Genomic DNA, 26,890 nt, shown 5'->3' with positions numbered 1-26,890 from the left:
GATGTCGGTCAGACGCTATATTCTGAAATTAGCAACTAGTTTATGCATGCTTGAATGGACACAATATAGGCCCGCTATGCTAATGATACAAAAATCCAATGTTAATTACATATTAGCAAAAACTATGTTTTTTAATTAAGGGTTTAGTAAGAAAATTAATTATTTATTCCATTTCAACAAATTAATACGAAATTTGATTCAAACAAAAACACTAATATGATGATCTTTGAAAATACAATACATCTTAGAATAAAGCAAATGATCGATATCTTCAGTTCATTAGTGACGTACGTCACTTGGTAACGCGGTTCCAGATGACGACCCAGTACCACTGATCTCTCCCTTCAGTGCCTATAGTTCTAGTACTTACTAGTACAGTAGATCGAGTAATGTTTTTTTTTTCATTACTATTATTCCTATTTTCTTTTATTTTTTATCAAACTCTTTGTTCATCTGCTGGTAATTGATTTGAATTTCCTCAATTGAAATATACTGTGCGTTCCTGTGTATATTTCCCTTATCAAAAGGAGAATATACCCGAGAATATATCATGCGTCCATCCACGGTTCTTTTTCTTTTCAGTTGTTTTTCCATTTTAGCCGGCATTTTAGCTGGGCCAAAAATAGCTGGGCTCGGGGCGGGGGCACCCCTGACCAGAGTAATTGTCTATAATGAATTAATCTAGTTCTGACGTCGACGTAGGGCTACGAGGGATGATGATGATGATGATGATGATGATGATGATGATGATGATGATGATGATGATGATGATGATGATGATGATGATGATGATGATGGTGATGATGATGATGATGATGAAGATAATGGTGATGATGATGATAACAATAATTATGATAATGGTCACCACAATGAACAATAATAATGATAATAATAATTATTTACCAGTCCATTTTGTTAGAGTGTAGAGCACGACACATGATGTGCGGGATTCGGTACCCGACCAAGCTATGACCATTTCAGTTGCACTTGATTATTCCTTCTTTTTTTGAGTGGTGAGATGGTCAGTGATTGATAACAAGTCGGTAAAATGGTTGTACGAAGCATATAAAGGCTTTGGGGGGGGTGAGCAGGTTAGCTTTTGCCCCCCCCAAAAAAAAAAAAAAACTGAAAAAAAATCATGAAATAAATAAATAATAATAATAAAACAAATAAATAAAAATGAAATGAACAGTTTATACTGAAAATTAAAAAAAAGAAAAATCACCAAAATTAATGTGTGCGCAAATTCTTCAATTTAAAGTGTCCCTATGACAACCTCGGTCGCTTCGCTCTGTTGCTTTTGAGTTAAGTTTACTTTCAATATTGTTGAAGAAGAAAACCAAATCTGAGTGCGGCCATGTCAGTAAGAATAACTTTAAAAGAAAATCAAACCCTCATACACACCCTCACACACGGAAATTATGGCTTTAACAATATCTTTAGAATCAAATTTTTTTTTGCAAAATTATGTTCATATTTTGTTCATGTCACTTAAACAAAAAAAATACTTAAATGATTATCAAATTCAGATTTTACTGAAGATTATCATAGTGTCCAATCATCATGATGATCTTTAAAAAGTTTGAGGGGGCAACTGATCGATTTATATCTTTTTGACCGTACGTGATTCAATCGTCATTCTTTGTTGGGTATATTTATGCATTGTAGTCCTACCCTGATTTTGGCCCTATTTATGATTTTTATATTCTCATCATGAGTCAATTCAAGATCAGCTTTTCTAGCTCAAATGGCCTTTTCCATTTTTCATCGGGATGCACACTAGGCTCTGCACTTATGTTGCGTAAGCTTTCCCCGCGGCAAAAAAAATCAAATTCTAATACAGAATTGTAGAGCAGAACAGCTGACTACGGAATATAATACGTCAAGTTTGGAAATCGTTAGTTGTATTTTCCAATTTGGGTACATAAACTATATGGAAAAATGCTGCGAAATTTCACTCTTCATTGTCAAGTTCAAGTTTAATCTTATAACTGTTCAAACCGTCTGGCAGCATTTACGATGTCATTGCAAAGGGCGGAACTCTTTCCCCACTAAAGCCAGGCCGGGGCGACCAGGGGTTGGAAAATTTGACAAGCAAAAAAGTACTGATCACACAAGAAGAAAGGTCATTTCGATCAAAATAAATTTCACAAGCAAAAAAAAAAGGGGTAATCACCCGAAAAGTAATTTCGTCCAAAATACAGTTTTTGAATGATGTATTTCTTTCAACCAAAAATAGTAGGGGAACATTTTATATTGTGTCCCCCTTTCTATTTTGGGTAGGGGGACGCGTCCCCCTGCCCCCCCCCCCCCCTAGGATTTCCACCCATGCCTATGTTCATTGCAGCTTGGATGCAAGGAAAGGGAGATATAGGCCTCGGCCTGTATAGGCCTCTCATCAAATAAAAAAAATACTTTAATGTCCGTTAATTTGAAAAACCACCCGGGCCCATCTGGAGGGCAAGACGACTTTAAGTTGAAATTATTTTTTTTTAAATTGTATTTTTCTTTGTCTGATGATTGGTGTATACATGGTGATCGACTTCATCCTTTTTTAAATCTATTTCTTTAATAAGTTCTGTTAATTACTCCTCTCTCGATGTGCCCCCCCCCCCCCCGCGCCGCTGGTGTGCCTACCGCCCTGTGACAACCATGGACCCACTGTCACACCACGCACGCAGAGCTTATCCTCTGTCCGACGTCCATATACGGCTCATCCATCGGCATCGAGCTACTAGTAACTCCATGGCTCATCGATGTAGCACGTGGAACTATATTTTTATCGCGTATGAATAAGAATTTTCGACACAAGGAAGTATGAAGTAGTCTGCGTCACCAAACCTTTTGGTCATAATGTCGAACATGATGAGATCCGAGGGAGGGGCGGAAATTGTGTGTGTGTGTTTTCGCGAAGACGCGGAACGCGAGTAGAGTGTAAGAACGTCAAAAAAATGTTCACCCCTCCCCTTTGCAGAGCTGCACCCATTAGAGGGGAAGTTCACCCTGACAAAAAGTTGATTGTAAAAATGGCAACAAAAAAAAGATTAAAAATGATTGTCGAAGGTTTGAGGAAAAAATCCATCAAAGAATAAAAAAGTTATCAAAAGTTAAATTATTGATTTGTGACGTCATATGCGAACAGCTTTCCTACATATCAGATAGTAAAAAAATAAACGAAATGTCATTTTCTAAAACAAATTGAAAAATGGTTCTTTTTGTACCTTCAGTATATAAATAGACACATGATTCACATCCGTATCAAAAACGAAAACAAAATAAAAAATCATGATGGACCTTAAAAAATTGAAGTTTTTGCATTTTATAACATATGGGGCAGCTGTTCGTTTATGACGTCACAAATTCATAAAATAAAATTCTGATAACTTTTTTAATATGTAGTGGATTTTCTTCAAACCTTCAATTTTTTTAAATAGTTTTTGCCAGTTTTACAACAAATTTTTCTTCAGGGTGAACTTCCTCTTTAACAATAAATGTGCAGGGCGTAACAGGGGTCGGTGGCCAGGGGGTGGGGGCACTTTTTTTTAATTTGCGAGCGAGCGAACAAATAAGTCTAATTCTAATAAGTCTAATTAAGTCTAATTCATCATCTCTGTCAAGTCATCATAATTACTATAAAGACTATAATTAAAACATAAAATTATTATTATCCTTTTTTATTGAAAAAAGAAAATCAGACACAAGTCCTTCTCAGATGTGCTCATTATTGAACCTCATACATCATTGTCTATAGCTCTCCTCTATTTTCTCTTTTCTCCTGTCCGCTTATCCGCCTTCCTACCGCTTATTTGTTTACAGCATCAATCACATTTTTCGTGAATTATATTTCCAGGTTACTTTATACATTTTTCTCCATTTGTATACATCATTGTTACGATACTGCAACAAATAACAAAGAAGATTTTGAAATATAAAGTTTAAATTTTCCTTTTTTTTTATTTCAGGAAATAATTATACATAAATAAAACAAATAATGATATTACATAAATCTCTTGAAGTGTCTGATGTACAATCCAGGGTTATAGTTCACTGTTATAGTCCAATATATATTCCAGGTAGGCTGGGAAAATTCCTTATTGATGATGGCGATGATGAAACTGATGTTGAAGTCCGATGAATAATAAAAGGCACTGTAACGAGTTGAAATGTCCGTGAAGACGATGTTGATGATGATTAACAGTCAAATTCAGCAATCCATGCGTTGAAGAGTGTTCATTGAACAGGTTGATGATGTTGATGATCTCGATGAGAACTGATCCTCTCTCAAAATAACTGCAAACAGTTCATTGATGGTGGGCAAATAACTCCACACAATATATATATTCCAGGTGGAAATAAACTGCTGTGATCTGATCTGGTGAAGTGATCTCATATGATGTGATGTGATCTCCTGCTCTCATATGATGTGATGATCCTTGGAAAATCTGCCAGCCTTAAATACTAATTACAAGTATTCTTATATGTAACATCATTGAATCCAGTATGCTTGAGTCCACGATGGCATGTGTTCTATCTATGTTCAGCAGCACCCATCCATCTTCTCAGGGCACTCTCCCCTTTTTTCTTCTCTTTTTCTGGGGGGGGGGGGTGGGGTGGGGAAAGGTGGATATATTTTAGGACGCGTCGTTTTGTCCTTTATCAAACTATATTTTTTGATAACTTCGTATTTATTTTGTGAATACTTCCCTCTCATTTATATTTTTTTTCTCATTTGATTATCTGTATTTATACTTTGTTATTTGTTGTGTTATCTATTTTCTGAGGGGCCCACATTGTACAAACATAGCGTTTTAGTGGGTCCCTCCATTTCCATCTTAATTTAATTTCTATTGAAAAGTAGTATACATATTTAAAACCTACAATGTGTTGCCCAAATTGTCTAAGTGTTTATTTCAAAACATAATGTATTATTTTTTTTTGCAACGGATACAAATATTTATGTTTTTATATATGTTATACAATTTGTTTTTGTTTGATGGAAGTGAAATAAATAAATTTGAATTTTGAATTTTGAAATATTTTGATATTTTGATTATAAAAATCCAATTTTTTGATATATTTTGAACTGGTATTCAGGACAGTGGCGTAACTACGGGGGGGCATGGGGGGCACGTGCCCCCCCCCCCCATCGGCTGGCCAAAAAAAAAAAAAAAAAAAACGGGGAAAAGGAGAAAAAGGAAGAGAAACGTATAGTGGGGGAAAGAAGAAATTGTTGTTTATCATAGTGTTATATTATGTTATATAACATAAGAAGCATTTTTTCACAACTTTATTTGCTTAATTGTGTCTTCATTGTTCCTGGTGCTCACATAGACTTTTTAACGAGATATATAAAACTGCTGTACTAAAGCCTCCGGTTTTCAAATCAATATACAACAAATTAATATATTTCCTCGCAATTAGAGTCATTATTGTTTTAAGTAGTGATATATTCTTCTTTTTCATGACTACTGAAAGTTATTGCCCTATTTTAAGGTCTTGATATAAAACATTTCCTGTCCGTGCTAACGTTCGCATTACTAGTGGATTGGTGAGATTTCTGCTCTTCATGAACTCCTGAAATCAGTCCTTAAAATGTCAATTTTTCTGATCTGAATATCAAAAAATTTTAGCTCGCGCTTCGCGCTCGCAGTTTTTCATTAGTGAGATGCGTAAGATAATCATGATTACAATGACTTCAAAAAGTGCTCCATGTGTTTAGATGTAATTCTAACCAAATCAGCGAGCGCTTGGCACTCGCATTAGATTACTATGATGAGATATGTATACTCTGAGTCTGACTTAATGGATTCGTAACTATAGTCCTTAAAATATCCATGTTTGGGGTCAATACAGCGCGTCCCAAAAAAAAACTATACACTTTTGAAATGGCCGCCAAATTAAAAAATCTAGCACTTTGGGGAAAAAGACTCACATATATGGAAAGCCAATGAAGTCAACTTTCAAATGACACCAGAAAATTGGAAAACTATTAATGCTTGAGCGAGCACTGCCCACTGAAACAAAGGGTATGAAAATTAGGGTGGGCTGGAATTAGCCTTCCAATTTATTTCAGTTGTTGAGAGGCAAATCATTTCGAACTTGCAAAGTTAAGGGCGTTGTGATAGATCAATGATCAACCTTGATCAGTTTTTATAACTTAAGCAAATTTTTTAAGTTATTATTTTATGCATGAGTGAACACAAATTACACTTTTGGAGCAGCATTTCAACTTTATCATTTGGATCTCTTTTGGGGCAGCATTTCAACTTTATCATGGGGATCTCAGCAATGTGTTCATGTGAGTCGGCCAGTCGGGAGAATAGAGGGTGAGAATCGTGAGATAGGGCTTAAGTGGGAGTAGGTTGATGAAATAAGGGTCAACAGAACATTCAGCCCCTGCCCCCCCCCCCCTCTTTCCCACCCTCCCCTCCTGTTGAGAGACTGATGGCTATTCTCATGTACGCGTGAAGTCCAGAGCAGAAAGATGGTTTAATGATTAATTCTGAATTAGGGCATCAACTCTTTCCTATCAATCATTCAATCAACAATTTATCAGTAAATCAACTCATTCAATGTGCAATGTGATCAATAAAACATTCAGTTTTTTCCAATAAATTATTTCATTAATCATCATAATCATTAAATTTTTTGGTAATCATTCAAACTGACCATCAGCCACCGGTCATTTGGCAGTTAAGTTTTGAAAAGGCTACAATCTAGGAGATGAGACAGAGAGAGGGGGGGGGGCTGGAAAATTGAGATGAAGAGGGGAGGGTACCTATGACTTTTAATTTGTAAAAGGACAAAAAGAAGAGGAATGCCCTTTTAACCAAGTCTTAGCATACCTCGCCCTCTTGCTTGTAACAGGTACATGTACCATCACATTACTCTGACTCTCATGAACACACTTCTGATGTCCACAAGATGAATATGCTACACTAAAATTACAATTCCTGTTCACTCATGCAGTACATTTCAATTTAGTAATTCATGAAATTTGCCTATTAAAACCAAAACTTATCTCACTCATGAATAGCAGAACACCCTTAGCTTTGTAAGTTCCAAAGGACTAACCTCTCAAAAAACTGTATGGCTAATTCCTGCCCAGCCTAGCCAAGCTTAGTCTCTCAGGAGGAGAGAAGTGGGGGGAGGGGGTAGAGATGGAGGGAGGGGTTGCTAAATGTTCTGCTGACCTTTAGCCCATCAACTTACTTCACCTACCTAAGTCATATTACCCCCTCTTCTCCTGACTGTCATGAACACATTGTTGAGATCCACATGATCCACATGATAAAGCTGCACTAAAAATTGCAATTCATGATCACTCATGCATTAAATTTCAATTTAATAACGTATGAAATTTTCACAAACAACAAACTGATCACATCTGATCTTTAATTCACCAAATAACATTCAACTTTGCAAGTACCAAACAAAAAATCTGAAAGAAATTGGAAGGCTAATTCCAGCCCACCCTAATTTGCATACCCTCTGTTTCAGTGGGCAGTGCTCGCTCAAGCATGAATAATTTTCCAATTTTTTGGTGTCATTTGAAAGTTGACTTTATTGGCTTTCCATATCTATAAGTCTTTTCCCCCAAAGTGCTACATTTTTTATTTGGCAGCCATTTCAAAAGTGTATAGTTTTTTGGGACGCACTGTATATACAAAAATTTCAGCTCGCGCTCGCATCATTTGGTTAGTCAAATACGTAGGGTCTCAGAGAATTCCTACAAACAACCCTTACAATGCCCCTCTTCAGGTCTTTATTTCCTAAATTTTCAGCTCGCGCTTTCTCGCTTGCAGTATTTGATTAGTAAGATACCTATGATAATTATGATTACATGACTACAAAAGGTGCTTCATGACTGTGTTTAGATGTAATTCTAACAAATCAGCAAAGGATGACACTAGCATTAGATGACTATGGTGAGATATTTATACTCTTAATGGATTCTAAACTATAATCCTTAAAATTTCCTTGTTTAGGGTCAGTATATACAAAAATTTTAGCTCGCGCTTCGCGCTCGCATTGTTTGTTTAACGAGACAGTTAAGTATCATGATCACAAAACAATTTGCTTATAATTTTTAGCCCTCAATATCAAAAATTTTCAGCTCGCGCTTCGCGCTCGCATTATTTAATCAGTGAGATACATATTCGTTTGATGGCACTGCATGTCCTTAAAATATCTCTATTAGGTCAGTATACCTGACAACTGAGCGCGCTTCGCGCGCTCCCTAAGTGACCCGAACTTTTTGCTGGTGCCCCCCCCAATGCCGTGACCCACGGTACGCCACTGATTCAGGACATAATTTCATATTTCACCCTTCTCTCTTTCATTTTCTTTTCTTTTTTTTGTCTGTACGTTACTTTGAATAGGATTTTTTGAAAGGACAAGTCCACCCCAACAAAAGTTGATTTGAATAAAAAGAAAAAAATCCAACAAGCAAAACAATGAAAACTTTATCAAAATCGGATGTAAAAGAAGAAAGTTATGACATCTTAAACTTTTGCTTAATTTCACAAAACAGCATGCACATCCTGGTCGGTGTGCAAAATGAGGAGACTGATGACGTCACCCACTCACAATTTATTTTGTATTGTATTACATGAAATATGAAATATTCAAATTTTCTCCACATTGTCAAGTGAAACAACGCTTGATTCCTCCATGAACAGTTGGAACTAGCATTGCTTAAAACTTTCATGATTCAGTCGAGTTGGTCCCTATTGTCAAATCTGTAAAAAAAAAAATGAAATATCGTATAACGAATACCATAATTTTGTAACTTATAATATATAAAAGAATATTGTGATCTAAAGTGTCAATCAAATCCAAAAATAATCAAAATAATATTTCTTTATAATTAAAAGCAGTTGAGACGTTACAAACTAAATCAGCTAATGCAGAGGATGTGGAGTGCCCGGGTCGGAATCCATACTGGGATTTAACAATAATGTCATATTCATCCAGAAAATATAAGAGGCGATTGTATATACATTTTTCAAGTATTTTTGAGAAAACATGTAACACAGATATAGGTCTATAGTTTGAAACATTAACCGTAGATCCATTTTTATAAAACCGGAACAACTTTGCCAATCTTTACTTGATCTGGAAAAACACCAATAGATAAAACAGAGTTAAATGTATTGCTCAGAGGATAGCAGATGATGTCATTATTACTAAACCAATCTCCTAATTATTGACATGTGCTTAGTAAAGATTATTGAAGCTATATAGCGAGCGTCATTTTTTGTTTTCATCTTGGCCGAGTGTGGGGGAAGGGGGGGGGCAGTCAACGTAAATTGCTATACACATTCGTGACCAAATTATTTCCAAACATCCCCTAAACGAGTTTTTCTGTGTGCAAAATAACCCCGCGGGTTCATTTAAATAATTCTAAAAGTCCCAGGGGGAAAAGCTTAGGGGAAAACATATCCTTAACACGTTTGTCTAGTCTTTAAAAAAGCCGGGTCCAAAACTGAAAAAAATAAAACACCCCTTTAAATTTGGTCACGCATGGACTGCCAAGCCTCATGCATGTCGTGCAAGTAGCTTCGAAAAAGCATGCATATAAAATATTGGAATGCATTATACATGTTATAGGCCTAATATTATGTTACATCACTTTTGGTTAAACTGGTACAAAGGGGGCATTCACAATCACAAATGCTCTTGCTATCGTCACTCTGCGATTATTTTGGTCACAATGTATTATGTGGCATACAATCACAACAGAGGTTTTAATCTGTTAGAGGCGCCATGACATTTGAAAGGTGCAGGGGGGGGGGGCAGGTGGAAGGTTATGTTTCTCATTATTTCTCCCTTTTCTTCTCTCCTTGATCCCATTTTGGTTGTTTTCTATATACTTTTTTTTCCCAATTCTTGACAAATATCGTAATGTGTGGTTAGCCCTGACACCTGGGGGGGGGCACACCCTAAATACGTTGGGCCCTACGATTGGCCAGTTTTTCAAAACTACCCTTTTTTTTAAATCGGAGTTTTAACGTGTGCACGCGCGACCCGCGTCGTCCAAAACTGGAAGAAAAGAAGAAAAAAAAAACACCCCTTTAAACGCGTTTTTTTGGTCACGCTTGTTTACAGCAATATATTTGACTGCCCCCCCCCCCGGGCACCCATGTCCAAAATCACCGGCACATGAGTGGGTATATTATGCATTTTATGCTTTCACCACTACCAATTTCCTTCTGGGTATATTATTTTCATTCTCTTCCTCCTGTCTTTTTAAATCATCTGGAAAGGGCCCATTCCATCCCTCTGACACCCCCCCCCCCACTGAAAAAAATAAAGTGGCGTATACATATACGGGGAAGGGGGTGATTCCTTATTGGTCTACTTCATTATGGAACTATATTATATGAATGTAGGATGTAGAACATGGCAATAAAATATTCGATCGAAAACAGGCGATCGAGCGCGCAAAATAAATGATGATTATGATCACGACAGGCCTCTACCTAATATATATATATTTTTTAAACATATACCGATTCAATTTTTTTCTGCCTTGGAACGCGGGGAATGATTTTCCACAACATCCCCAACTGGAAAGTTTAGGATGCACCCCCCCCCCCCCATGGTCTACGCCCCTGCTCCCAAATGAAATCGACAACAGTGGTCTTTCACGTACGACTATGGAACGATAATGTTGCATACTACGCATGTGCAAGGATATCGCCCGGTTTTGCAGGGAACGCAGAGGAATCACTGGGCGGAATGATATGGAAACTTAGTTTCCAACAAGGAACCTCAAGCTAATTGCTCGAGCGAGCATGATTATATTTTGTTCATTTCCACCAACATCTTAAAAGGGAAGTTCACCCTGACACAAATTGTATTGTAAAAATAGCCAAAAAATAATAAAAAATATTGCCGAAGGTTTGAGAAAAATTCATCAAATAATTAAAAAGCTATTAGAATTTCAATTATTTGATTTGTGACGTCATATGCGAGCAGCATTCCTACATAGCGAATGGTAAAAAATCAATGAAATGTCATTTTCTCAGAAAATTGAAAATGGTTTTCACTGTAACTTTTGTACATCAAAAGACAAATCATTTCATACCCGATCATGACAAGAAAACAAAATTAAGTCATCAGGAACCATACAAAATTTGAAATTCATACATTTTATATTACATAACACATGGGGCAGCTGCTCGTTTATGACGTCACAAATCCAAAATTTTGAACTCTAATAACTTTCTTACTCTTTAACGGATTTTCCTCAAACCTTCACCAATATTTTTTACTATTTTTTCTGCTATTTTCACAACAAAGTTTTCTTCAGGGTGAACTTCCCCTTTAATTGTGAACTGAACTGATAGGGCCGGTGTAGGCAAAATATTCAGTGGCGAAATGTGTTAAAATTACTGCAGGAGCCCAGATACGGTAGTGGCGGACGGATCAAAAGTTCTCCAAAACAAGTCGTTTTTTTTTACCTTAATTAATTTCAGTAAAAATATTTTGGGGGTTATATTTTGACAAAATATTCAGGGGGAAAAATACAATTCGCGTTCTCCCTTTCATTTCTCTCACGGGCATTGGCCCAATTAGCCCTCTGACTGAAAGCCAGAAAGGCTTCATGTTTTGATCTGTTTTATAACTTAACGCCAGCCCCCCCCCCCCCCACTCCGGGATCGGAGGGACCGCATGCATGTTCCCAAAATGTTCGGTAAAGTGAACATAAGTTGTTTAAGAAAACAACCGACCTATCATAAGAAATGAAACCGTCAGAGACAAGTTAATTAATTGTTATACCTGGTTTTATTTCAAATTTGGGGCACCAACCATGCACAGCTAGGCAATTAAACTCAGGAAATCATAAACGTATATATATATATATATATATATATATATATATATATATATATATATATATATATATATATATATATATATATATATATTATTTATATTTATATATGTATATATTGTATATGTGTGTGTGATGAGGGAGAGTGTGTGTGTGTATTGTATTTGTTTTAGATATGTCTTTTTCATTGCAATATTGCTCTCAGAATATATATGTTTTATTTTTATCTGTTTTTATTGGTTTTCATAAAATGTAACAAACAATATAGGCTGCCAGTAAGTTCGAGGCTATTTTAACACATTAACAAGCTAAGTTATTTCGAATTAACTTAATAATCAGCCACAAACATCCATCCTCACACCATACCACTCACATATACACAAACCCACACATACACACACGCGCGCACGTCAGTTCCCAATGTTAAAAGCTTGTATAAAGTTTAACATTCTTCATACTTTCCTATGTAAAAAAAAAGAAAAAAAAAAAGAGGACCCTCATTACTGCATAACATGTAGGCCTATAAATTAAAGATATTATCTCTCGACTCGTGCGATTTTCATACTGCATGCAGCTATATATAGGCCTATACCCCTGCAAGTGCATCTGTAGTTCAATGCGTTGATATATTCCCCGGTTCAATTTAAACATCTATGTGGCAGGTGTGGATCCAGGAATTTTCGAAAGGGGGTGGCACATTTTCCTTAGGAAAAATTTGACAAGCAAAAAAAAAATTGACGTCATTTTTTACATTACAAATTTTAGTTGTGCCTCTCAAAGGGGGGGGGGGGTGGCCCCCTTCCCTGGATCCGCCAGTGCTATAATTTTCATGGTTGACCGCCTGAGCTGCGTCGCGCCTCATGATATGCATGCGCAGCACGCATATAAATTGGCTCGCGAATCTCACCGGAACTCTTTTCTTTCAATCTACCGGATTCCACAGTCTTCGAATTTCACACGTGGGTCAAAATTGCTCTTTTTGCCGTGTTTCGACGCCAGTTCGCAACTGTAGCTATGGCTAGATCAAAAGTTTTCTTCGATATGACTGCTAATAATGAGTCAGTTGGAAAAATCGTCATGGAGGTAAGAATACGAAAGCTTACAATTTGAGGTAAAAAAAAAAATTGTGAACTGAGACTGAGTGAAGATCGTTTTTCGGGAACACTGCCAGTGCCACTGCACTGGTGACCTGGGCCTGGGCTGGGTGACTGGCACTCATTCAATGAACAAGGTTATAATATAACCTTGTTCTCAGTTATATCTCCATGTGTGACAAAATAAGGGTGGCAATGTTTGGCTTATTTTTCTCTTTTTCTTTGGGGCAAATGCTTGATTTTTTTTACACTGACAGTTTCCATTAGACCTGTTAATTCATACCGCTTGGCTCATATTCAAATTTGATTCTTTATATCATTTTTTCTTAATTAAAAATAGAGATCAAAAAATGAAAATTTTCTTGCCATATTACTTTCCACCAATAGAGGGCGTACACAAATATATGCCCAAAATTCAAGTTTTTGAGCCCTCTGGTGAATACAAAAATTATTCCCACATTACTAATAATAAATTAAAACTGTATGAAAATTAGTAATTTTGGTCACAAAAGTGATATTTTAATGATTTTTAAAGTGTGTGCTCTATACAGCATTGGCATACCATGTAGTCCTACCTGTAGATTCTCCATAGGCCAGATGGTAGCAGTGAACAAATGGTACCTGGGGAAGAGTTCTTTACGACCTTAGCCTGGCCCTGGCTTGGCCAAGTTAAATCCTCAGTCTTGCGACAGCCATCAAAACCAGAAGCAACCTATGCCATTGGGGGGAGGGGTGAGGCGGCCCAGCCGGCGCCCCCCCCCCCCTTTTGGTGGGGGAAAGAAAGAAAAAAAAAAGAAGGAAAACTTTGAAAAAAGGGGATAGGAACAGTTAGCGGTTAGGAATATCACGGTATGATGGTGGGCCCCAGGCCAAGTCTGCGCCACTAACAATTTGAGTTAAGATTTAACATGAATTTCTTAATCTTATTTCACAAAATCTTTTGGTTAATAGTGTTCCTTATATTATTAAGAGTAGGGTTCTAAGTGTACCAAATTTCTCATTAAAAAATGAAAAAAAATAAAAGATTTTCTTGAATTTGCTTTTGAAAAAACCTCGGGCAGTCATTTTCAGATTGAAAAAAAATGGTAGGATGGGGGGTCGGGTGTCCGGACACTTTATCTTTTTGAAGCCTTCTTTTTTGTCTGTGGATTACACTAAAAATATGAATTCATTACTTGTAATCATTTTCTATTTTGTTATAATATTTCCTAACATTTTGTACTAAAAATTGATGAAACTTCGCTTGTCAATTTTTCCAAATGACATTCTAAAATTGATCGTCCGGACACACAAAAACTGGGTATACTGCTAGGCCTATCCCTATTACCCAGGGAGAGTAAAGTCTGTAAAAGGAGCTCACCGTGTATTCACGGGACAAGGGTAGATTATGGTAAAAATATCTAGCAAGATAAATTATGAAAACAGAAATTATGCACTTAACCATGATTATATGGATGATGGTCTAACAAGTGGTAGTATCCTGACATCAAGGCACAGACTTGAACCTCAAAAAAAATGAAAAGTTCTCTCCTACCTAGCCTGGGGCATTTTGGGGAGTGAAAGTCATATACTTTACGTATGGTCACTCCCCACTAACGCCTGGTACTCCTACCTATATTTCCCCACATACGGGTACAAAACCAGAAACTTTCGCCCCCGAGAATTCTACTTTCCCTCTAAAAGATCTAGCCCTAAAACATGTACATGGGGTCCAACTTCATTTCCAATATTTCTGCGATATTGATTTCATTTTAAAGAAGAATTCATTAAAAAAACGAGAGATTTGTTATGAAAAGATGGGAAGAGCTTACGGCCGTGTTTACGTCGCCATCTTGATTTCTTTGTCTTCCGCTTGGCGACAGCACGCAAATCGCGCTTTGCGTGCTGTCGCACGAGTGTGTGAGCTGTGAGTCTAATTTTCTAGGTGCTGCATTGGCAGTGTTGGGTGGCTCAGAGTTCCTGGCCAATCCAGGACCCGGGAAAAATCTCGCTAAATCTTCCGGTCAGGTCTCAAGCCGGGTTTACCTTTGAAGTCCAATTACAATGTATTTTGAATTCACTCACAAGCTTCGTTTTTAATCTATCTTACAGCTCAGGGGTGATGTAGTCCCGAAGACAGCTGGTAAGTATTCCTTATTACATGTATTTCTATTTTAAGTTGTATTTATAATGCAGACTCTCCCTCCACTTTCCTCTTCAAAAGAAGTGATGAACCTTGATGTGACAGACCTGTTCATGATAGATGACGTAGTGCAATGTGTATACTTAAGTTGTCTCTCTATGTTATGTCTCCCATTGCACCTTTGCACTCTGCATAGTGAATTTAGACAGTGCATTATAATTCCCCATCTATTATAAAGATATTTCTTTTTCATGAATTTAAAGGACAAGTCCACCAAAACTTGATTTGAATAAAAAGAGAAAAATTCAACAAGCATAACACTGAAAATTTCATCAAAATCGGATGTAAAATAAGAAAGTTATGGCATTTTAAAGTTTCACTTTATTTCACAAAACAGTTATATGCACATCTCGGTCGGTATGCAAATGAGGAACTGATGACATCACTCAGTATTTCTTTTGTATTTTATTACATGAAATATGAAAAAAAAATTGTGGATATTGGAAATAGTGATAAGGAAAGTGATGTTATTATTTACAATTTTTCCCCCAAGTTGCTGTTGGGTGTAGTCCCAGATATGTTAGTCCCATTCAGTAGCACCAGGGGGGGTCAGTGTGCATAACAGCCTATAGCAGTCAAGTGGTTAAAGACTACCGATTCCACCATCTCGCCTTTCACTCACAGAAAACTTCCGTGCTCTTTGCACCGGAGAGAAGGGCTTTGGTTTCAAGGGCTCCTCCTTCCACAGGGTTATCCCTAGCTTCATGTGCCAAGGTGGAGACTTTACCAGGGGCAACGGTACCGGTGGAAAGAGCATCTATGGAGAGAAGTTTGCTGACGAGAACTTCCAACTCAAGCACACTGGCCCAGGTTTGTACATCTTGTCAAATTGGTAGACTTCTTGATGTTCTCTACAAGAATTTGAAAGGAAGGGGGTGGTAGACAATTGCTTCCTGTTGGTCCTTCTACAAGAAGTGAGGGGGAGGGTATATAATTGCTGGCTATTGGTCTCTACATTCTACTAGAACCCTCTCCCCTCACTCCCACTCTGATAAGCCAGAAATGTAGAAGTTGTGGCGACTTTACATACAGCGCGTCCCAAAAAAAATGTCCCTCCGATATGCGGCTAAATAACTTCCAAAAATAAAAATTATTCTCAATGAAATGTATGGATATAGGAAGCCCATCTCTTCTAACTTCTATAAAAATATCATTGGTCTCGCTTCAGTGGTTTTGAATACACAGCCTATTATGTAACAGTGGTGCTTTTCAGCCCATTCCAAGTTTGCATGCATGCAGCACTGCTCTGTGTTCTGCATTTTCTTGCATATCAACCCCCTTTGACCATTCTGACCAAGGAGATATTAACTCTATCTCCTTGTTCTGACCAAGGAATTCCCTGATCTGACCAGGGAAATCTCCATGATCTAACCAGGCTCGTCAAATCACAACCTGGAGCATGTTCAAAAACAGTATTTGACAGTACATTTCATGTTTGATAAACAGGAGATGCACAATGATTGAGACTAAGCCTGAGTCATATCGATTATTTTGAAAACCGGTGTTCGACAGCTCTAATTCGATCGATGCATCGAATATTGAAGGCGGGGAAAATTTAGTCTTTTGTTTTTGCGTCGATGCGATGCGCTTTGCATATGCACTACGCACTGACGGTACGCGCTGGCGTTGGCCGGGTGAGCGTTGCACAAGCAGATGACAGAGCAAAGTTCGTTTGTATTTTCCATGATCACAAAACACACAAAAAAAGGCCGGGGACCAAAGCAGAATTCTTCCCAAAATATCTTCAACAATGATATTTGCAGATGACAACATATAAGTTTAAAATGAAACAATAATAAAGACATGAATCACGCAGAGTCTATCCGAATGATTTTCGGTCGACTAGCATTCGCAGTCCATTCACCAGCCCCGTCCGCAGCTCCGTACACTCACTCTCCCGAAACGACAGGCGTGCTTGACATCAGCGCCAGCAAACAAGTGCAATCAACGGAGAGCGCTGTAACTTGCCTGAGATTGTGTAGTTGGATCCAAAATGAGCTCCAAATAGATTTATGGGAATAAATACGTAATTTTCTCTGGATGGTCATTTGAATTGCTATTCAATGATGATATAACGATTGTGAGGAAAGATTGTGGAATATGAGTTATGACGATGTTCGAGAATTAATCCTGATAATGACAATCCAGTTTTTTAGACGCAATTGAGCATGCGATCAAAATAAATACGAATGTTTCGAATCGAGCCCTAAATTCATCTAAATTATTACGATTTAACAAGATTTTATGGTCATACTAAGAATATTGACGATGTCAGCAAAGTATGTTATGTTCATATGGAAGAAATAATACTGGGATTATTTCTATTATTCCATCTCTGGACGTCTCCTCCAAGCTCCGAGAAAATAAGCACAATGCGCATGCGTGTTTGATGACGTATGACATATTTTCCCATTCATGAAATCAGAGCCCAAAGTTGGGCACAAACTAGCTTCAAATTGATGGGAAAAAATATCAAACGCAATTTTATCTGTTTTGTCATGTAAAATGTTATTAAATGGTGATAATACGAACTTGAACAGAGTTTTTGCATACTACTGTAGACAATGTTCGAGAATCAATCCTGACGTGATGATTATTTTTTTTAGACAAGTGCACTAGCTCGACCCAAGAAGTCAAGACGATCGTCATGAGATGTCCGCCATTGAAAATTGAAACGAAATACAAACGTTTCACATCAAGCTCTAAATTCATATTAATGATTATCATATGCAAATTATTATTAAATATTACGATTAAATAATGTTCTATGGTCATGATTTTAATATTGTTCATGAAAGCAAGATTTAATTCAATTCAATTCAATTTATTCAAATTCCATTCAATAAAAAACACAAGATACAATATCAGAAAAATACATAATTGATAAGAAAGCAATTAATTTTACGTTGATTGCGTCAATTTCCGGCCATTTTCTGGTTTCATTAAAGAACAGTACTGCGCATGCACGATCGATGGCCATGACTTCCATTCATGAATTCATCGTGCATAAATTATCTCGGCATGAGCAGACGAGTAAGACTCGAACTATGATCGAAATAAACTTCAAATTAATGGTGAATAGCATCATAATTACTCATTTGGTTTCATTTTGGGGGCAATAGAAATCAAGTAAGTAGTAGTAAAGTTGGACATTACTGATATTTTGATGATTGATTGTGTAAACCAAACGAATCGGCCGGCCGACGTATTTTTTTTTTTTTTTCGATGCACCTATTTTGCAAAATCTGCACCGGTGTTCGATGACATCGATCGAACACCGATTTTAAAATTGATTCGACTCAGGCTTAACTGTTACGTAACAGAGTGTGTATTCAAAACCGCTGAAGCGCGACCAATGAAATTTTCATAGAAGTTAGATCATGAAATGAGCTTTCTAATCCTGAATCTCACATATGCCTTTTTGTGTTAGTGATCATCAGAATTATAGGTTTACAGTTAAGATTTCATGATTTCACAAAGATAAGTTTATTTCAATATACCAGATCTGGTGGGTGTTTCATAAAGCTGTTCGTAAGTTAAGAGCGACTTTAAGAACGACTGGTGATCCTTGTGGTAAATGTTATATACATTGGCGAAGGTTTAGCGCATAAGAAATGATCACCAGTCGTTCTTAAAGTCGCTCTTATCTTACGAACAGCTTTATGAAACACCTACCTGGATCTATGATAATATGCTCCCATTTAACCTTGATTTTGAAGACATTCTCATGAAATAATTGTTTGCTGCAACTACATGTACTTTTACCTTTTAGCTGTGTGTTCTGTTCTTTTAGCTGTATGCGCATAACTTGAAATGACTGGGATGTGAGCTAGCGGCATCGACCAGTTGTTTGCTTGTACGGTGTGAACATATTGTTCTGGCTCACAATAATATATTTCCTTCTCTCGAGTCATTTTCCACTGGTATATTTTTATGGTGGTTATACTTTGCAATCCTGGCATATTATTAAAGGGATGGTCCAGGCTGAAAATATTTATAGCTTTATACACAGAGTAGAACTCACTGAGCAAAACGCTGAAAATTTCATCAAAATCGGATAACAAATAAAGTTTTTGAAGTTTAAAGTTTAGCAATATTTTGTGAAAACAGTTGTCATGAAGATTCATTAGGCGAGCTGATGATGTCACATCTCTTTCGGTTTTCTTATGTTATCACATAAAATCATATTTTTTTCATTATTTCATACTTGTGTGAATAAAATGTCTCCCTTACAGTGAAATAAGTTGCAGCAATAAATATCTAATGCACTAAATCAGTTGTCAATCCAATTTTTCTAGTTCGTGGAGAAAAAAAATTGAGTAAACCTAATTTCATATAATAAAATACAAAAGAACAAGTGGAGATGTGACATCATCAGCTCACCTAATGAATATTCATGACAACTGTTTTAACAAAATATTACTAAACTTTAAAATTCAATAACTTTGCTATTTGTTGTCTGATTTTGACGAAATTTTCGGCATTTTGCTCAGTGAATTCTACTCTTATTTATTAAGCTATACATGCTTTCAGCCTGGACCACCCCTTTAAAGGAAATGTATTCAACACAATTTCACTGGTTTATTTTCTGCAGGAATCTTGTCAATGGCCAATGCTGGCCCAAACACCAATGGTTCTCAGTTTTTTATCTGCACAGCAAAGACAACATGGTAATTCTATAGTAATTTTCATCTTTTTCCTCAGACAGAAGCTATGGTATTAATTTTGACTTCTGGCAGCTGAAATTAGATTTAGTTCGATATTGCATTCAGTGTCGGAATACATACTGAATTCTGTCTGCAGTTGAGTATTAAACGGCAAAAATATTGTTCTCTGCCTAGATTCCAGGCTAGGCTGGCCGCTTGAGTAACATTTCAGTATTGATGGTACAGTTCAAATTACTTTCCAATTTTTGAAGCACTCTTTAAATTTGGCTGTTCATGTCCATGAGTCAAAGGTCCAAGGTTAGGTTTTTTTAATGAAAATATGAAAATGAATATATTGTATTGTTCAAAATGCAAATCTAAAATGGAGTAATTCCAAAACTTAATTTTTGCCCAATTTATCATGGACTTGGCAGCCACTGTGCAGCACCAGATTAACATAGCTCTATTAACTTAACCCTATATAGCCCGGGGGGGGGGGGGCTAAAAGGCCCCCCCTCGACATTTTTCGCGATAATTTCTAAATGCAAAAAAATAATACGCTGAAATTTCATGACTTTTTTCTTTCACATCTCCCTCACATTTTGAGACCCTGTTTGCGAAAATTGGGGTATAGCACATATTCGTGACCAATGTCACCGAAAATGGCAATTTCCATCGACTTTTGTGTGTACAATGTATGGGTTTTACAAGAAGTGTTGTCAGATGAATGTTTTTTTTCTGTTTTTCCTCACATGACTTTCTTTTGGGCTATCACCAACTATTCTAGGTTTAAAAAAAAAACAAAAATAGAGATTTCAAAACAAAGAAATACATAATAAATTAAAAACAAAGAAATACATAAGAATTTGGAAACACGGAAGGAAACAAGAATATTATCCAACATCTAATAAATTACTTTGAAACATTCAACTTTCTGGCTGCTAATAAATATTCATTTATCTCTAATTTGCATAAGTATTTTCACTTTTTGATGATATAATGTCAAAATATAAAGTAAATATCACCTTTCTTCAGTACACAACTAGAAAAAAAAATTATGCCCAGACGTGGTAATCAATATGTGAAATTCAGAATTTGAGAAAAATTAGCATATGCGCATAATTAATTACTATTGTAATCTAATAATTATACAATTTCAATACAGTTGAGTGAGCTGTCTTTTAGATTACATGACTGGCTACTAACATGCTTGATTCCATTGCATTTTCTCAAAAAATGGGGGAAAAACTACAAAAAAAATGAAAATTCCTTGAAAAATTATGAATATTTGCATAATTAATTAGATAAATAAGAAATGATAATAAATATCACAAATTTGACAATGCATTCTTGTAAAATACATAATGAGACACCCACACACCAAATTTGGTCGCAATCAGTCGATAAACGGCCGAGATCTGAGGGGGGGCCTAATAGCCCCCATAACATGCAGGTCCCCCAAGTCCATCTACCATCCAAGTTTGGTTGAAAAGTGATTTACGGTTGCGGAGTTAGGTGTCATAAGAGTCTTGCATGTAAACTTTAACGTTGACCTGAAAATGACCTTTGACCTAACCATGTGACCTTCGACTGGAGCATAACATGCAGATCCCCCAAGTCCATCTACCAGGTTTTTGACGGACAGACGACGGACGGACGACATTTGGATCCCTAAGTCTCGCTTTCACCTATTTCACATATTTATCATATTTTATTCAAAAGAAATAAGCAATATAAAAGGTCAAGTCCACTTTAGAAAATTGTTGATTTGAATCAATAGAGAAAAATCAGACAAGCACAATGCTGAAAATTTCATCAAAATCGGATGTAAAATAAGAAAGTTATGACATTTCAAAGTTTCGCTTGTTTTTAACAAAATAGTTATGTGAACAAGCCAGTTGCATCCAATTGAGAGTCAATGATGTCACTCACTATTTCTTTTGTTTTTTATTGTTTGAATTATATAATATTTCAATTTTTACGAATTTGACGATTAGGACCTCCTTGCCTGAAGCACAAAATGTTTAAAAAATGGAATTCCACGTGCTCAGGGAGGAATTATACTTCATTTCACATGACAATGACGAGAAAATAAAAATATTTCATATTTCAAATAATAAAACACAAAAGAAATAGTGAGTGAGTGATGTCATCAGTTCCTCAATTGCATACCGACCGAGATGTGCATATAACTGTTTTGTGAAATGAAGCGAAACTTTAAAATGCCATAACTTTCTTATTTTACATCCGATTTTGATGAAATTTTCAGTGTTATGTTTGTTGAATTTTTCTCTTTTTATTCAAATCAAGTTTTTGTTGGGGTGGACTTGTCCTAAAAGAGTAACGATTACTCTTTCCCATGGTACAAAAATAATTTATTTCACTCAAAGACAAAATGGTTAGATTCTTTGAAAAAAAAGTCTCACAATTTACAAGATTTTGCAGGGATATGAATTCAGCCACGAGAGGACTTGGATAAATCCTGCTCATTTGATCATTAACACTGGGGCTTGCAGACTGACTGACTTGTTATGAATGTTTTAACTTTGAAAGGTTTTGGATCTAATTCATGAAACCTGGACATAAGGATAATAGAGTATCACTAATCATATTTGATATTGGGGTTAAAGCTTGTGTATAGTTTTGGTAAATCCACCAAAATGCACCTATCACTATTCCAATTCATTGCTAGCTAATATGAATGAATATGCCCTATAACAGTTATGATGTGGAGGATATGAAATGAAAAAGTGTTTAACAGGATAAATTTTGCGATTTTACATGGAAATTTAACTTGATCGGGTCACCCGATCAAATTAAAATATCTGTGTGTTTTTGTCTTTCAATTAAATCCTATTCCAAATCATGGAATGGGCTGAAACTTTCAAGATATGTTCTTTGTAACTTTTGGATATCTAATCACTAAATTTATAAGATAAGTGCTTGAATGCCATTTTTTAAATTTAAAACAAGCATCGCCGAGAGAGGGCGCTATATATCCAAGATTTGAATATTTGAAATTTTCTCAGAGAAGAGCAGTTGGAAAAATATCTAACGGTCTCTACGCTTTAGTAAGACTGTCATATTAGACGATATTCGATTATCAATCACATTATTGACCATTTACCAAAGCTATACACAGGCTTTAAAGTACCCCAGCCCAGGATAAAGTGTAACCATTGGTTTATTCCCTTCCCAGGCTCGATGGAAAACATGTGGTCTTTGGCAGTGTGGTTGAGGGTATGGATGTCGTGAAGAAAATCGAGACATATGGTAGCGACAGTGGCAAGACCAGTAAGAAGATCACTATTGCAGACTGTGGTCAGGTGTAAATCGTGAGGTTTCAAGTCTACTATCATCAGACCATCCTGTTCAGTTGTGTTTGAAGAGGTGTAGCAGCATGTGGTGTTAAATATAATAATTTTGTACAAGATAAATCTTTTACTTTTTCTTTTTTTAATGTGTAGATGTGTTGAATCACTTGTGGAACATGCTGTATAAACTTTCGAAATTCACTGTTATCATCAGGTTTATATAGAAGTACTTGTACACGGTAACGGCTGCTGGACGTACATGATCTTGTGGTTGTGGATTATTCATTAATATTCTTTTCAGGCTATTCTTAGACTGATTGACATCATGGACAATAATATGTCGTGATCATCCTATATTGTATGCACTGTACATTTATACATGTTCAATATATACAAATAATTTTTATGAGTGCAATGGACGGAATACTTCAACTTCATGAGGTAAAAGATGATCCATTCCACAAGGCATTGCTGTGTTGAATAAACCATTTCACCTTTCACTGAATGAAGTAATCTGTCCATAGCTCAAGTGAAAAAAAAATTTATATGGCACCTAAATATAGATTCTTGTCATTTGCCATTTATTCAGATCCAATTCTAAATTCATGCGATGGTAAAAAAAATTAATAACTTTTCGCTATTACAGACCTATATCATCTGCTCTGTAACATCAAGTGAGATATGTTAGTAGGATTTGATACAGTGTTTTTTTCTCATGTTTAATATATTCATGTGTTACAGTTGAAATACTGTGAACCTCAATGTAACAGTGGAGAAAGGGGCGGGGGGGGGGGGGGGGGTCTTGTCTTCTGTGAAGCCAAGTGTATGTCCCAATAGTTACATACATATATTTGTCAATGGGGCTTTTATTCATCTCGATTAATTGGTGTGAAACATTTTCTTTTCACTTATTCCTAAACAGTTAATGTTTATTCTTGAGATTCTAATTTGTATAATTTGGATTAGACATTTATCTGACCGCCTAGCAAGTCAGTTTGGTTCAACCAAAATTACAGTACCGGTATATGAAATTGATCATGGAATGTTCACAGTAACATGTAGCCGTGCTCCCTTGCAATGTTTTAAACACGATATTTGTATTTTTTGTATTAGTATGCGCAATGTCTTTGTCGACTAGAAAGAAAATCAGTATTTTCTTCATCTCCCAGGTAGTAAACAATAAACCACACTCTGTCTGGAAAATCATCTGAATATGTTTGTCAATATATTGGTTTGGGGGACTTTTTTTTTAGTGTCGGGCTTTACACATAGGAGGTATGGAATCCAGAACGGCCCACTTTCATGCATCAACCTCTTGAACGCAAGAGCAGTCAATGTAGTCGATTTGTGCCTTCTGGACTTCTTGCATTTCCTAGGAGGAAACTCTCCAATGCACCAATTCCTTTGAAAAAGCAAGTCAAATCACAATATAGAGCTGAGAGGCTTATGTCGAAAGTTAGTAGACTGAGACAGCATCAGAATCTCTGTGGCTCTGTACAATGACATACAGTATTTGCGTTTGTTCTTCCGTGGCAAATCTTCCGAGCTGCTGTCCCATTCCACCAACTTTTGACAAAAGCTTCTCGGCTCTCCTTGTGAGTTTAATTGCATTTTCAAAGAACTGTTGCATTGTAGAGATTTTCCCCCTTATAAAAGCGAAAACACCCTATTTGAGGGGTTTGAAGGTATCAGAACCCTCCAATTATTTTATTCCTTTAATTTCTGGTTAGCATTTCCCCAAGAAATCGAAAGTTTTCAGAGTTCATACTGCCATATAACTTGGATGAGTGTAAGAGGTTATATATGTATGCACAAATCCTTAGAGGGGTACCCTGGGCTGAAAATAATGATCTAAATGAAGAGTTAAATTAGCCGAGCAAAATGCTGAAAATTTCATCAATATCCAATAACAAACAAGGTTATATTTTGTGAAAGCAGTTATATGCATGTCATGAATATTCATTAGGTTGGCTGATGTCACATCTTGAACTTTCAGTTTCTTTTTTTTATGTTACATGAAATCATAGTTTCATTTTTGATACATGTTTGAATGATATGTCTTCTTAAAAAATAAAATGAAATAAGTTTCCACAATAAATATGTAATCAGTTGTCAATCCAAATTTTTCATTTCTTGGAGGAAAAAACTCCTAAATTTCTTGTAATAAAAAAAAAACAAGTGGGGGTATGCCATCAGATTGCTCATTGAATATTCATGAAGACATGCATAGCACTGTTTCACAATGTAAATCTTTAAATTGTCATAACTTTGTTATTCCCTGTCCGTTTTTATCAAATTTTCATTATTTTGTCTGATTTTTCCTTATCTGGTCAACCATATTTTCAATTTCAGTCTGGAGTACCCTTATAACTAAAGTGATTTTCATTATGCTTTCCCTCGTTGTCACTGAACAAATGCATAAAACAAATCCTAAAGGATGCTCTGAAAACTTTTAGTGACCGCACTGAAATGTTAGAGCTAACAGAGCTGTTACAACCGGTGTTAAATGTGGCAGCAATGCATAATGTTTACACATTGAAATGTTTTGACTAATTCACAATCCCATCTGAAAGATTTGACTGGGCTGTCTGTTGGCGCTCTGTTAGGCTAACAACGTGTGGTGAGCACAGGGAACTGGTTTTAAATAGATTGTCAATAGAGGATGGGTGGGGGGGGGGGGGGGGGAGAGAAGGAAAGTTGGAAATATTAAATGGAAAGGGGTGTTCGCGCGAGAGTGAGATGGGGTGGGGTATGAGAGATGGAGATAACCTGGGCCGGCCCTGTCACACAAAGGATTAACTGCTAATTTGAAAGAGCAATTATGATTGGTTCTTAGTCTACTGATGGAGCATAAATGCGATGCAACAACGATTTTAATAGGCCATTCATTTAATGATTAATCGCTAACCTTTGTGTGGGGGGGGGGGGGGTTCGGGATAAGGGGGTGAGAGGAGGTGGATCTCCTGAGATAGTGAGGGGCAGTCAAATATATTGCTGTGCACATGCATGACCCCCAATAAGTGTTTAAAGGGGTCGGGTTTTTTCAGTTTTGGACGCGGGCCACGAGTGCACTCATTAAGGGTATCAAAAACACCGACTTTGAATAAAAAAGGTGGTTTTGAAAGACTAGTCAATGGTCAATCACGGGTTCAAACGTATTCAGAGTATTTTCTTTTTTAAGACTAGCCAATCGTGTTTCTGGTATGTTTTTCCTGGGCCCCGGTATCATATTCTGGCGACAACTTGTTTATGTGGTTATTTTGCACGAAGAGATATTTTTTGGAAATATTTGGTCACGCATGTGTACAGCAATACAATTGACTAGCTCCCGGGTTAGGGGGGGGGTATGAGAGTGGCAAAATACAGAAGAGCACAAGGGAAGTATACCCGGGGCCAGCGGAAAGATGTTGAGGGGTGGTGCTGAGTGAGCGAGGGCGGATGAAGTGATAAAAGGGGAGGCAAGCACTAAACAGTATGTGAGGAACTCCGTGTTTGGGCCACTAAAACAATTTAAATGAAAAGTATATTCTTTTTCCCCGGGTCTTTTTCATCAAACCTTAAAAATGAATTTTGATTTGGTAGTCAACGTGTTCGGATCCGCGCCGTACGGGTTGATGCATAGAGATGTATATTATTGATTATCAATAATATACATCTCTATGGGTTGATGTCATAGAGTATATAACTCTATGGTTGATGTAATTTCACGCGCGCATATCACGTGCGTCTCGTGATATCAAAGATACTACATGTACAAGGGGAAGATCGGACACTCGAAAGAGCACGCAATGAAACGCTGAATTTCGTACCTC

At 36.6% G+C, this 26,890-nt stretch overlaps 1 protein-coding gene across 1 annotated transcript; it reads left to right on the top strand.

Moving 5' to 3' along the window:
- The first annotated feature begins 12,743 nt into the window (after positions 1-12,743).
- LOC121431716 (peptidyl-prolyl cis-trans isomerase) lies at positions 12,744-24,274 on the top strand. The gene is made up of 5 exons (XM_041629376.1): positions 12,744-12,925; positions 15,028-15,058; positions 15,743-15,928; positions 19,713-19,788; positions 22,964-24,274. The coding sequence occupies exons 1-5, from the start codon at positions 12,857-12,859 to the stop codon at positions 23,094-23,096; spliced, it is 495 nt and encodes a 164-aa protein (XP_041485310.1). The 5' UTR covers positions 12,744-12,856; the 3' UTR covers positions 23,097-24,274.
- Positions 24,275-26,890: the final 2,616 nt, after the last annotated feature.

The sequence above is a fragment of the Lytechinus variegatus genome, chromosome 18 (assembly GCF_018143015.1).
Source record: "Lytechinus variegatus isolate NC3 chromosome 18, Lvar_3.0, whole genome shotgun sequence".
Lineage (NCBI taxonomy): Eukaryota > Metazoa > Echinodermata > Echinoidea > Temnopleuroida > Toxopneustidae > Lytechinus > Lytechinus variegatus.
The sequence above is the reverse complement of the archived record's forward strand: the minus strand, read 5'-3'. Positions and strand labels throughout refer to the sequence as shown.

Excerpts from the sequence above, each read along its gene's own strand:
- LOC121431716 (XM_041629376.1), top strand. The coding sequence starts at position 12,857 with ATGGCTAGATCAAAAGTTTTCTTCGATATGACTGCTAATAATGAGTCA. Across the intron at positions 12,926-15,027 it reads TTGGAAAAATCGTCATGGAG|CTCAGGGGTGATGTAGTCCC; the intron begins GTAAGAATACGA and ends TCTATCTTACAG. Across the intron at positions 15,059-15,742 it reads TGTAGTCCCGAAGACAGCTG|AAAACTTCCGTGCTCTTTGC; the intron begins GTAAGTATTCCT and ends TTTCACTCACAG.